General features: G+C 45.9%; 1 protein-coding gene across 2 annotated transcripts in view; it reads left to right on the top strand.

Annotated features, from left to right (window-relative positions):
• LOC141217693 (isovaleryl-CoA dehydrogenase, mitochondrial-like) overlaps positions 1-13,482 on the top strand; it is a 38,447-nt gene extending 24,965 nt beyond the window's left edge. Inside the window, exons 1-3 of one of the 2 annotated variants that reach the window (XR_012286493.1) lie at positions 6,684-6,760; positions 10,687-10,759; positions 13,054-13,482. Coding sequence is in view for 1 of the 2 variants with exons in the window: in XM_073665831.1 (XP_073521932.1) it covers positions 10,687-10,759; positions 13,054-13,187 (207 nt within the window). In the remaining variant the exon portion in view is untranslated. Of the gene's footprint in view, positions 1-6,683; positions 6,761-10,686; positions 10,760-13,053 lie in introns of those variants that run through there. The other variant, XM_073665831.1, reaches the window with a different exon arrangement.
• Positions 13,483-13,937: the final 455 nt, after the last annotated feature.

The raw sequence follows: 13,937 nt of genomic DNA, 5'->3' as shown, positions 1-13,937 counted from the left end.
CCAGTCCAATATCTATTAAGTGAACACCGTCGGGCCGTATGAGGCCTGCTTTATCTCCTTCCAGTTGTCGGTGTCGTATCACTACACCGCCTCTGTCTCTTCTAAATTTTGCCATCCGAATATTTATTACCCGCCTTGTCCATTCGATGGCCGTGATGTCTCGCGCACCTTGCCATACCGCTATCGGCACAATCTCTGACCATACTATAGCTAATTTTGTGAAAAATTCTCTGAAGCGCTCAGTGTCTAGTTTCATTATTGCCATTAGTTATGCGCTCTTGTGATGACCTAGGTTGTTTCCCCCGGCCTGTATAACTAAGATGACCGGACCTCTTGCCTCTCTCCCTACCTTGATTACCTCCATTAGTACCTGTGGCCATAGCAGGCCTCTAATACCTCTCCAGTTGAAATATGTGTTATGAAACTCTAATTTCCTCCCGCCTGGGCGGACTTTCGCCCTTTTTTGTGCCCAATATATATACGAGTGGCCTATCACTCACACTGTTGGCTTATCGTCACCTGTAAAAGAAACAAACCACGTTAGGATAACAAGTCCGGTCTTATGTATCTCGCCAAACACGTGGATCGCCATCTCCCTATCCTCTGAACTTCCGTTTCTGACAGTCCTGCTCTTGCTGCTTCCGTGGCCGCACCTATGCGAAATGAGTGTGTCCCGTAATCTTTGGGGTGGTTCCCTGCCGATGTTATGCATTTATTAAATATAGCTTGGAACAGGTATCTTGATAATGGCGTTCCATCAATGTGTGATACGAAGAAATTACTTTGTGATCTGATGGTTAGATATGTTTTTACTATTGTTACCCGACTCAGTGTACCGTTTGTGGGTTGTAGAAGTACCCAAGTACCCCTGCCCGCTGGAACCGTTTTCGATTGGTGTATGCGTACACGTATTGCATTATTGGCTATGACTACTTCCTGGTGTAATAAGCGTCCACTGGTGGTAATTTTGGATTGAGGGACTAATTCGCTTATACATAGCGCCCCGAAGAAGGCGATCACAAATGCAGTAGACATTAGTGTTGCTTCAAATTGTGAGTGTCATGTTAATGGTGTTAGGGATAAGATGTGAGAAATCAGTTTTAGTGACACGGGACGGGACGTCTACATTCCTGACTTGGCTGACCCCTTTTCCACCCTTTTATGGATTGTCTGATGATGAATCTTTGTCACATCTCCCCAATTCAGTAGTTGGAAGTGAAATGCTACTCCGGTCCGCCACCGCTGCGCTGACGCCCCTGATATGCCCCTCATCATTAGCTGGTGGAGAAATTCTATGGTGACTTGTGATCTGGCTTGTTCACATTGGTCAACCCGTCTGCCTGCTACTAGTCGTGTCCACTCTTCCCATGCCTTACCGTATGCTTGCCACGTTGACGGGGCAACTGACGCTCTGATTAATGGCATCAACTATTCGCCACTAGATCCCATAGGGAGGGTGGGCAACTGTTGCCCGATGGGTGGGCGTTGTGGAAGAGCTCTGTGAAAATCTGCCAATTGAATTGTTATAAAGCGTTAGCAGCAGCTTTATACCCCTCAACATAGTGGCTAGCGCGGACCCATACATTGTGTTTTAGGCACAGGAATACTAGCCTGCGTAGTAGGCCTAGCACTGGGAGAGACGATGATGCCATCTTATTAATGCAGTGCGCTAGGCTGGTGTTTTGTGTTATTAAGCGTATATTTTTGTTAGCCAGGCGCGCGCCCCATATTTCTATTGCTACCACTATTGGGAAAAATTATTTTCAGGGCTAGATGCAGCTAAAAATTATTATTAATTTCAAAGCTGGTGGAGCTTGGTATAGATGGCCTAATACAATGAGACCCACACACTGCTAGAAGGCCAAATATTTTTTCAGAGGTAGATGCAGATAAAAATTATTTTTAATTTGCAACCTGATGGAGGTCAGTATAGATGGACTAATAGAACAAGTCCCACACACTGCTAGAAGGCCAAATATTTTTTCAGAGCTAGATGCAGATAAAAATTATATTCAATTTGCAACCTGATGGAGGTCAGTATAGATGGACTAATAGAACAAGTCCCACACACAGCTAGAAGCCCAAATATTTTTTCAGAGCTAGATGCAGATAAAAATTATATTCAATTTGCAACCTGATGGAGGTCAGTATAGATGGACTAATAGAACAAGTCCCACACACAGCTAGAAGCCCAAATATTTTTTCAGAGGTAGATGCAGATAAAAATTATTTTTAATTTGCAACCTGATGGAGGTCAGTATAGATGGACTAATAGAATGATGCTATGCCCAAAAGATTTTACTTCACTAGGTGCAGTAAAAAAATTGGTATTCTATACACAGGTGGTATATCTTGCAACACAGATAGGCTACTCCACTGACTAACACACTCTGCAATAGGCCAAAAAGGATTAGCTTTGCTAGATTCAGCCAAATGCTGTGAAAAAAACTTGCACAGCATTGGCACAGACCTGCCTGGCAAAAACTGATAGGAACTGATGTAACCTAGTCCTGAAAAGGACTGCAATTACAATTAGTCTTTACTCCCACAATCTATCTATTTAAGAGCACAGACCTGCCTGATAAAAGTCGTAGGAAATGCTGTAACCTAGTCCTTAAAAGGACTGCAATCACAACTATTCCCTACTCCCAAGCTATCTGTAGATTTGTGCGAAAATTGGCTTGAAATTAACAAGGTATAGCGCACACAGCAACAGCGGTGCCGTCTAACACGCAGCTGCAGCAGTGAGAAAATGGTGGCGACGGGGAAAATGGCTTGGTCTTATAGGGCAAGGACATGTGACATACACTGCCAATCACACATGCCCTTGCTTGTGTGAAAAAAAGCACTTCGCTCCGTGTGTGCGCTGCTGATAGGCTGACAGATTGCACCTCCCCACTGCAAATGCGGGAAAGAGAAAAAAAAATGGAGATCTTCATTATTCCTGCAGAGATCCATCCCCTGCCCCTCCCCCCACCCCGCTGTACACTCAAACTGCGTATTAACATTAATTTTCATCATTACTGAGAAAAAATCCAGTTATGATTTTGGTGCACGAACAGTTATCGAACATAACCTCGAACAGCCGAATTTTTCTCAAATCGTTCGTGTTCGCCGAACGGCTCGAACACCGCCCAAAACAGCTCGAATTTGAGATTGGCGAACAGTTCGAGTAGAACACCGCTCATCTCTACTGTACACACGCAAATCAATGTTTGTAATGTTTTTCATGTGTGTGTGTTTTTCACCATATATTTTATCATGTACTGCAAATATACCTGTAACAACAAAAGAAACAAGCATACTGAAAACCACCAAGCAGCAATTAAGCTAATGAAGAACCACCAGGTCTTGACCATTTAACCTAATTAATTTATTCAAGTGAACCTATATAGACTATATAACTCTAACAGACTGTAAAGCAATATCTTACCTGAGGAAGGCTATTCTGTACCAATATATAGCCGAAACGCGTTGTTCTATGTATCGTTTTTTTATGATGATTTTTATCTAAGTAAATTTCTGAAGACTTTTAATACCTCCGCCTGGTGCCTGTCTCCTGGGAGCGCTGAACAGACTAGATGAATCCTTTCATTTTCTCCTGACCTTCTCAAGAACAGAGGAATTTTAATTTCATATTTTTTTTAATCAAATCATTCTGAACTTCAATTCCCATAACCCACCCTAAACCCAAATCCCAACACTCCAGAGAACCATTTTCAGAGCAGTTCTAGAATAACGGACTATAGCATTCGTAGAAGGGGAAGAAGATAAAAAAGTGACTAACAAAGGGGTAGCAGCGTTTTAATGTTATCATTTACTGCTTGATGCCTGAGCCGGGGAGTGCACGCTGAAAACTGTTGCAGGCTGCTGTAATCACAGGACACAAGCAAACAGCATGGCATTTCCTATCAGCAGGGAGGAAGTAAAGGGCGACAGCAATGAAAGTCTCCTCCTACTCCGCTCCATATTGAAATGAATAGTGTGCATCCTACAAATGAGATGCATACAGCAAACAATTGATTTTCCATACATAGGTTTTGAGTTGACCACTGGATATACACATGTGTATCACTAATTACCAGAACTGGAAATCGAAAAAAAAGACGAGCAAGTTTGGGGTGAATCCTGCCTTCATTACTGCACAGCCGCTCATAGAGGGATCGGTGCTAGGAACAGCAGGAGTGCCGGCGATGTTCACAGATTTACCTGCTGCGGGACTGAAGGAGTCTGATCACGCTCGGCTCGAAGCTTTTTACCTGGTTTACGATAGGAATAATTGAAAGCTGTGCTTCAAAGGCGAGGAAGAAGTTTGCCACAGTCTGCGCTTGAATACCCTTAAGGGGGGAAAAAAAAGATATATACAAATACTGAAACATCTAAATGCATTAGAACATCAAACCTGGTGAAGCGGTAAATGACTTGTCCTCCAGGGATACAGGCTACTGTCATTCAGTAATTATTTAATAGGAATTTTACATTTTATGTGATCACCACGCTAGAATGTAAATGGAGAAAAACACAACACAACTCCTCATCATATGAAGATATTTTGTGTTATAGAACAGGATTTCTGTGGCACAACAAGACTGATTTACTATGTATGTGTGTCACCCTGGCCTGGATGCCACAAGTGTAATTAAAGCTGTGTCTGAGAGCAAGGGGGAGGTTCTCTAGTCAGGGGAACATTAGCATGCAATGCCTCCTGTCTCAGGCCAGTAGGGGGAGCTGGCTGCCCCTATAAAAGCTGGTACTGGGGGCAGGGTTAGAGAGAATGGATGGCCTGTCTCAGCACTGAGACGTGTCCCAGAGTGGAGCAGGGACAGAAAGTTGATTGCACCTAAGAGGAAGTGTGGCAGTAGGAGAGCCACCAGCCAGAGACGAGAGGCGAAGAGAGCCTGTCTTGGCAAATCAGAGACTGACCTTACCAGACTTTGGTGTCTGAGGCTGGAAGGATTCCACATCCCCCAGCAGAGAACCAGTCCGCAAGGGACTGTATATTCCTTGGCCTAAGAAGCCTGGAGGCCCTGCCACAACCGAAGGGACCAGTAAAGCCGTACAAGGCTGGGAGCAGAAAGGAACCCACGTCGCAGGCCATACAGGCGAGAATACACGGAAAGCTCGGAAACGTGGGCTGTTACCCTATCAGGAGGAGATAGCCAGAAGGAGCGCAGAAAGCACGGTAGGCCTACACCCTCACCCTGACCAGGGCCAATTTCCCCGTTACTCTCAGACATCCAGGTCCCCCTCCTAGCCGGGACTGTTTATGGGTCAATTTACCTGTTCTAGTAAAGACCCTGGACTGCAACCTGTTGTCTGTGTGCTCCTTGCTTCTCCAGCACTATCAGCACTGGGACCCTCACTACCATCACTCCCACCATCCACTATACTGCCCTGGGGCCGCACTCTTCCCGTGGGGAGTCACACTACCCTAGCTGCACACCTCATCAGCCCCAGCGGTCTGCATGCAGCGGCGGTTCCTAATAACCGCAAATCCACGGGTGGCGTAGTCGGACATAAACATCAGCACATAACGGACTACCACTGGCCTGACCACCCTGAGCCACGGAACCGAGTTGCCACTACTACTCCCATCGTTCCCCTACTGCCCGGATCCGAGTGCCCCACGGCCCAGGGGGCGAGTCATATGCACCATAGCCTTCATTTGATGTCACTTACTTAGCACCAACACCTTGCCCCAACTCTGCAATCCCCAATATCAGTCCATGACCTCAATGGGGTCACTATAAAATTCTAAAGAGGACTGGTCATGTCTTTATTAGAAAATAGACAAACTTAGGATAGAAACAATATGAACATATACCCTGCTATAAGTAAGTAAAAAGCAATAGGAAATATATATAATATAGGGTACTTAGTAAACATGTTGTTTGATTAAAAAAAAAGCCATCCCACCAGCACCAAGGTGTACCCAGTCAGTTATGTGAAGTATATAATAAAATACACTTTAGTACAATATTAGTATCTTGTCCCTTTAAATCTGCAGCTACTTCTGTCACCATGGTAACTGCATTCATACTCAGCCAATAGGATTGCTCGGTTTGAATTTGAAGAAAAAAAAAAAGTCCTATATGGTCAGTTTGTTCCATCTCATCTGAGTGTGAAGACAGACACCTGCGATCAGCGAGATTATAGGTATAAGACGTGATATAATATAACGGACGGAGCCACATCCCATCACACGCACTCAGCGACCACAACTGACAGGAATCAGCACATTTATCAGAGGAGAAGTCATTATTCCCCAACACATGATAAGTGACAACTTCTAGATCTGCTGGGAACCCAACTAATCCCTGCTAGTACCTCCCCGGAGCACCGCTCCATTCATTCTCTATGCAGGAGAAAGCTGAGTACAGCGCCCCCCATAGAGAATGAACGGACCGGCGGCTGAACATTTGCACTTCGCTCACTTCTATCTATAAGTGCTGTTCTGCTGATTGGGTCATAGCGGCCAAACCCACCGATCTAAGAGTCATCACCTATCCAGAGATCAGTGAGAACTTGTTCCAACTAGACATCCCCTTTAATTGAAGAGATCACATATCTAACAGCCAATCCTATTCATTCCCAATCTTCCCTGTGCCCAGTAATGCCCCTGGGTATATCGCCAATATGAGCCAATCACCAAACCCTCTGCTGACTGTTCCCCATGTTTTATAGATTTTGGATCCGTTTCTACAAGAGAAGATCTCAGCGGCCACCATGGGGATGGGTTACTCTGCCAGCGATGGAGCAGGTAGTATCCACCAGCCTGTGATATCTCACCTTCCTCCATATTCTGCTGTTACATGTGTTTCTTCAGCTTTACCTCTTCCCAACAGAACCAATTGATGGTTTTTTCTGTTTTTTCCTTGGCTTTTTCCAAGGGCTATAACTTTTTCATGTCTGTCCACATAGTGTGAGGTCTTGTTATTTTGCAGGATGAGCGGTACTTATAAATCCCACCATTCATTTACCACATAGTACTAGAAAACGGGAAAAACATTCCAAGTGCAGTAAAAGTGCGAAATAAAAAGCCTGACCTTGTTTTTCTGGGAAGGATTTTAACGGCGCACATAGTGTGGTAAAAATGACCTGGTAATAGGATCCTACTCCTCAGTGTGATTACAGCAAGACCAAACTTCTCCAAGAGTTTTTCTGAGACCCGTAACATTTTCGTTTTTCGGGTTGATGGAGCTGTGTGGGGGCTTATTTTTTGAAGGGCAAGAGGACTTTATTGATAACATTTTGGGACACATATGTCATGGTCATCGCTTCTTACAGGGTTTTCTGTAGTATTGTGGCGAACGAAAAAAATGCAATTTTGTCTTTTTGAATTTTTTTCTGTGTTCTCTGATCGTTTGTTTTTTATATTTGGATAGATTGTATTTCTCTGAAAGAGACCATACCACAAATGTGTATATTTTTATTATCTTTATTTTTAGTGGGAGGTGAGTTGAACGTGTGGGGTTTTAATATTTTAGACTTTTTTTTTTTTTTTAAATTTTCACTGCATTTGTATACATTATCTGATTGCTTGTGCTATATACAGCGATACCACAGTAATGCTCCATATAGCAAAATCACTTTCTTCTTTACAGCCCAAATGAAGCTTTATGATGACAGGCATGGAGGCTTCAGCAGACCCCCGGATGTCATAGCAGTCCGTGTGTGCCCTGTGATCGCGTCACAGGAGCGCCGGTGGGCGCATGGAACGATGCGTCCCAATGCCGGCGCGCTGTTAATGCTGCTGTTAGAGATTGACAGCAGCACTGAACAGGTTAACAGTGGTGGGCAGATCTTCGCTCCACTCGCAGCTCTTAGAGGCAGGTCCTGGTTGTTTGTCACAGCCATTATCTGCCATGTACGGGGCGAGCTGACTCTGCTCCATGCACCCGCTACTGACTTATACCATACATGTACGGCAGATGTTGGTAAGGAGTTAAAGCGGTTGTCCTGCTTTGCGGCCATTTGTTTTTTTTACTTTAATGCAAGTATTTGGGGCTAAAATTGATTTCCGTTATTGAGTTTCATTAAAAATGTTGCGTTCTGTAGCATCTGTGCTGCACTGTCTATTCCTGGCTGCAAAATTAGCTAACTGAGAATCTATCAGTGAGCTCCTTCTGACAGTCTTAAGGGAGAGTTTGTAGATCTTTCATCTGTTTTTTTTTCCTGAGTGCCTTTTAGCTGATCTATGCCCAAAGAAAACATGAAACTTGAATGTGCAGGGAAGCAATAAGTCTGTAATAACCAGTGAAAAATGAAATCTAAATGTAAAAAATTACTTTTAGTAGTAAATACATGGACATAAGAAAATACACACTGCAATGTCCTGCATTAGGAGGAACTCAGGGCCCACTGCACCAGCATATTGTCTCACAAGGGGCCTGAGGATCTCATCTCGGTACCTAATGGCAGTCAGGCTACCTCTGGCGAGCACATGGAGGACTGTGCGGCCCTTCAAAGAAATGCCACCCCACACCATTACTGACCCACTGCCAAACCGGTCGTGCTGAAGGATGTTGCAGGCAGCAGATCGCTCTCCACGGCGTCTCCAGACTCTGTCACGTCTGTCACATGTGCTCAGTGTGAACCTGCTTTCATCTGTGAAGAGCACAGGGAGCCAGTGGCGAGTTTGCCAATCCTGGTGTTCTGTGGCAAATGCCAAGCGTCCTGCACAGTGTTGGGCTGTGAGCACAACCCCCATGTGTGGACGTCGGGCCCTCATACCACCCTCATGGAGTCAGTTCTAACAGTTTGTGCAGACACATGCACATTTGTGGCCTGCTGGAGGTCATTTTGCAGGGCTCTGGAAGTGCTCCTCCTGTTGCTTCTTGCACAAAGGCGGAGGTAGCGGTCCTGCTGCTGGGTTGTTTCCCTCCTACGGCCCCCTCCACGTCTCCTGGTGTACTGGCCTGTCTCCTGGTAGTGTCTCCAGCCTCTGGACACTACGCTGACAGATGCAGCAAACCTTCTTGCCACAGCTCTCACTGATGTGCCATCCTGGATGAGCTGCACTACCTGAGCAACTTCTGTGGGTTGTAGAGTCCGTCTCATGCTACCACGTGTGTGAAAGCACAACCAACATTGAAAAGTGACCAAAACATCAGCCAGAAAGCACTGGTACTGAGATGTGGTCTGTGGTCCCCACCTGCAGAACCACTCCTTTATTGAGGGTGTCTTGATAATTGCCAATAATTTCCATCTATTGTCTATTCCATTTGCACAACAGCATGTGAATCATAGAATCATAGAATAGTAGAGTTGGAAGGGACCTCCTGGGTCATCTGGTCCAACCCCCTGCTCAAAGCAGGATTCACTAGATCATCTCAGACAGATGTCTGTCCAGCCTCTGTTTGAAGACGTCCATTGAAGGGGAACTCACCACCTCTCGTGGCAGCCTGTTCCACTCATTGATCATCCTCACTGTCAAAAAGTTTTTTCTAATATCTAATCTGTGTCTCCTCCCATTTAGTTTCATCCCATTGCTTCTAGTCTTTCCTTGTGCAAATGAGAATAAAGATGATCCTTCTACAATGTGACAGCCCTTGACATATTTGTAGACAGCTATTAAGTCTCCTCTCAGTCTTCTTTTTTGCAAGCTAAACATTCCCAAATCCTGCAACCGTTCCTCATAGGACATGGTTTGCAGACCAGTCACCATTCTGGTCGCTCTTCTCTGAACTTGCTCCAGTTTGTCGATGTCTTTTTTAAAATGTGGTGCCCAAAACTGTACACAGTATTCCAGATGAGGTCTGACCAAAGAGGAGTAAAGACCGATAATGACTTCACGTGATCTAGACTGTATGCTTCTGTTAAGAACACCAGAATTGGCACCGAAGAGGAGACCCCACCGAAGAGGAGACCCACCGAAGAGGAGACCCAAGAGGAGACCCACCAAAGAGGAGACCCCACCGAAGAGGAGACCCCACCGAAGAGGAGACCCAAGAGGAGACCCCACCGAAGAGGAGACCCCACCGAAGAGGAGACCCCACCGAAGAGGAGACCCCACCGAAGAGGAGACCCACCGAAGAGGAGACCCAAGAGGAGACCCACCGAAGAGGAGACCCACCAAAGAGGAGACCCCACCAAAGAGGAGACCCCACCGAAGAGGAGACCCAAGAGGAGGCCCACCAAAGAGGAGACCCCACCGAAGAGGAGACCCCACCGAAGAGGAGACCCCACCGAAGAGGGGTCTTATTAAACATTGACCTGTCTTTAGATGAAAAGGGAGCTTTTTTTTTTCTTTCTTTCTTTTATTGTATTCCTACTTCTTCCCTGAACATGATTTTTTATTTTTTTTTAAATCTGCCATACTGTTCCAGAGATATGGGCCTTTTTACTTACTGCTAAATTTTATGATCTATATCAAAGGGGGCGTGGCTCACAGGATCCTCAGGGGCGTGTCTTTAGGCTGCTCTGCATAATTATCCTGTGGGCCACGCCCCCTTATAAAGATTACACACAATCAACACTAAATAAAAAGGCCCATATCTCTGCAACCGTATGGTGGATTTAAAAAAATGAAAAAGTGTAATACTCGGGGGAGCAGCGGGAATAAAGTAAGGGCAAACACTGGTCACTTCTGACTTGGTGACATGTCCTCTTTAAAGTAGAATTTTTGTTCTTCTTCAATTCTGGTTATTGTATGTGATAAATTGGGAACATGTCATTTACTTACAGGATTGTGCTGGCGTTATCCTTTACTCTGCTGAATCTGCTACCCAAGTGGCCCTCGATGGTATTCAGTGTCTAGGTAAGGAGAGTCTAACCTGTGCCTTTTGGCCAACACCTAAATCCACCAGCACTACTGATACATATTTATTCTTCAGTTTTGCCCTCGATGTTTCCAGCAGTCCACAACACAAAGCGATCACCATTACGGCTGTGGGGGTTTTTTTTGGTTTTTTTTTGCCTAATGTTTTCAGCCGATTCATCAATTGAGCAAACTCTGTGCCCGAAAAATATAACCTCCATAATTGATTTTATATGATACATTTCTCGCACAAAATTTTGCGCTGTGTTAGAGGAGCATCCAATTTTTTTTTCATTAAAGTCACAAAAAAAAAAAGATTAAAGACGAAAATAAAGAATTCATTGTACTGTGTGCGCCATTTTGAAGAATTATTTTGGTGCAAAAAAAACCCCATCAAGTAATGATCCAAGATGTAAAAAAAAAAAAAAAATGAGAAAAGGACTTTAAATTTTAACTGCAAATGAAACTTGCCCTATGTGTCTTCACCTGTATGAAAAGACTGGGATGGCTCTGGGAGCAAGCGCACCACCACCGCTGTGTTTTCATATATAGGCATCTCCAATGTTTAGGAATTCAGTGTTGACAAGCGTTGCGATTTGTGCAAGTAAAGGTGTCAGGTTTAGATTGTTGCCTGTATTCACTTTAAGGGAATCTTTAAGTAGGTTTTTGTTATATAATCGGAGAGCAGCATGGTGGAGGGGCAGAGACCCTGATTCCAGCGATGTGTCATTTTTGATACAAAAACAGTTTTCTCTGCTGCAGAGCTCTAAATGCTTAGCCCTGTATAACCCCTCCCACAACACTGATTGGCAGCTGTGTATAACACCCGCCCACACTACTGATTGGCAGCTGTGTATAACCCCCGCCCACACTACTGATTGGCAGCTGTGTATAACCCCCGCCCACACTACTGATTGGCAGCTGTGTATAACCCCCGCCCACACTACTGATTGGCAGCTGTGTATAACCCCCGCCCACACTACTGATTGGCAGCTGTGTATAACCCCCGCCCACACCACTGATTGGCAGCTGTGTATAACACCCGCCCACACTACTGATTGGCAGCTGTGTATAACCCCCGCCCACACTACTGATTGGCAGCTGTGTATAACCCCCGCCCACACCACTGATTGGCAGCTGTGTATAATCCCCGCCCACACCACTGATTGGCAGCTGTGTATAACCCCCGCCCACACCACTGATTGGCAGCTGTGTATAACCCCCGCCCACACCACTGATTGGCAGCTGTGTATAACCCCCGCCCACACCACTGATTGGCAGCTGTGTATAACCCCACCCACACTACTGATTGGCAGCTGTGTATAACCCCCGCCCACACCACTGATTGGCAGCTGTGTATAACCCCTGCCCACACCACTGATTGGCAGCTGTGTATAACCCCCGCCCACACCACTGATTGGCAGCTGTGTATAACCCCCGCCCACACCACTGATTGGCAGCTGTGTATAACCCCACCCACACTACTGATTGGCAGCTGTGTATAACCCCCGCCCACACCACTGATTGGCAGCTGTGTATAACCCCCGCCCACACCACTGATTGGCAGCTGTGTATAACCCCCGCCCACAGCACTGATTGGCAGCTGTGTATAACCCCCGCCCACACCACTGATTGGCAGCTGTGTATAACCCCTGCCCACACCACTGATTGGCAGCTGTGTATAACCCCACCCACACTACTGATTGGCACCTTCCTGTGTACACTATATATTGATAGAAAGCTGCTGATCAGACACCTAGTGCTGTAATGATAATATCCTGCTGATTTAAGACTGATTTTATTGATACAGCAGCACACAGCCCTGTAGTAACACATTGCTGGAATCTGGCCGGACATTATTCTGATCTCAGATTACATAGACAATCCTGCTGACAGATTCCCATTAAAAGGTTCTTCCCGTCCTCTGCTCCCCATCCTCTGGCTTCCTGCTTGCTCCTGATGATTGACAGTTCGGACCAGAGGTGCCACCCGTCCTGTGCGCTCTCCAGTGCTGCAATCAGAAGCAGCCTTCCCTCCTGGAGAATCAGAGGACAGAGGCATAATGAAGCCGGCCGGATCCAGAGCGGACAGCACTCCTTCCCTAGGAGACCGACCACCTCTGACAGACTGGCAGAGGTGGCTGGTGACCTAAAAATATCTCTCTTCTCTAGGTCTGAGAGGATTTTTAATAAGAAGTAAATTGAAAAGTTTTTACCGTATTTTGCAATTTTACCCATGAAGACTGAGACCACCCCATGTTCACTGTTCTTTTATAAATGTTTATTTCTCCACAGGGGGCAATGGCTATATAAACGACTACCCGATGGGCCGCTTCCTTCGTGATGCCAAGCTTTATGAAATAGGGGCTGGTACTACCGAGGTTCGGAGACTGGTCATAGGAAGAGCCTTCAATGCTCTGTACAAGTAACCTGCCGACCTTGGAGATCACCGATCATGGCTCTAACTCCGAACTCAATCCGCAAAAATCTCTCTGCACCCGGGTGGATGAGGAGCGATGGGCACTCACTGCCTAAAACACTTACCTCGTAGCTGCGAGCCTCGTGGCCGCACAGACTGGACTGTTAGGAGACCGGACCGGTCCAGTGCTCTGTCTACCGACTCTTTATCAAGTGAATGTGAAGATTCTTATACCGGGGACATGAAACCATGAACCGTATAGTTATATCCAAGAGATGGGGGGCTCTGATCACCCCCACTGATCACTGTTTATGGAGTGTGTATTGCTCCAGGAACAAATAAAGCATACGTCAATCATCTGTCATTATTTTCCCCAGTGCTGTCTATAGTGATATCTACAGCCTGTTAAAGGAGTTGTCTGGGACTTAAACATTTAACATTGATGACTTATCCTTAGTATAGGTCATCAATGTCTGATCGGTGGGGGTGCGACACTCTGCACCCCCGCCAATCTGCTGTTCCTGGTGTCAGCGGCCAGGACTGATCAGTTACAGAGCTGCACAGTGGGTGCGACCGGGCACTGCACTCCACCGGGCACTGCACTCCACCTGCTATTGATTTGAATAGGGGGCGGATGTGCAGTACCGGCCGCGGCCACTATACAGGCGCTGTGCAGATCCATAACTGAGCAGTTTTGTGACGCCGCCGACATCAGGAACAGCTGACTGGTGGGAGTCCCGGGTGTCTCACCCCCACCAAT

The sequence above is a fragment of the Phyllobates terribilis genome, unplaced genomic scaffold (assembly GCF_046119375.1).
Source record: "Phyllobates terribilis strain yellow unplaced genomic scaffold, ASM4611937v1 Scaffold_243__1_contigs__length_2969482, whole genome shotgun sequence".
In the NCBI taxonomy this organism is placed as follows: domain Eukaryota; kingdom Metazoa; phylum Chordata; class Amphibia; order Anura; family Dendrobatidae; genus Phyllobates; species Phyllobates terribilis.
The sequence above is the reverse complement of the archived record's forward strand: the minus strand, read 5'-3'. Positions and strand labels throughout refer to the sequence as shown.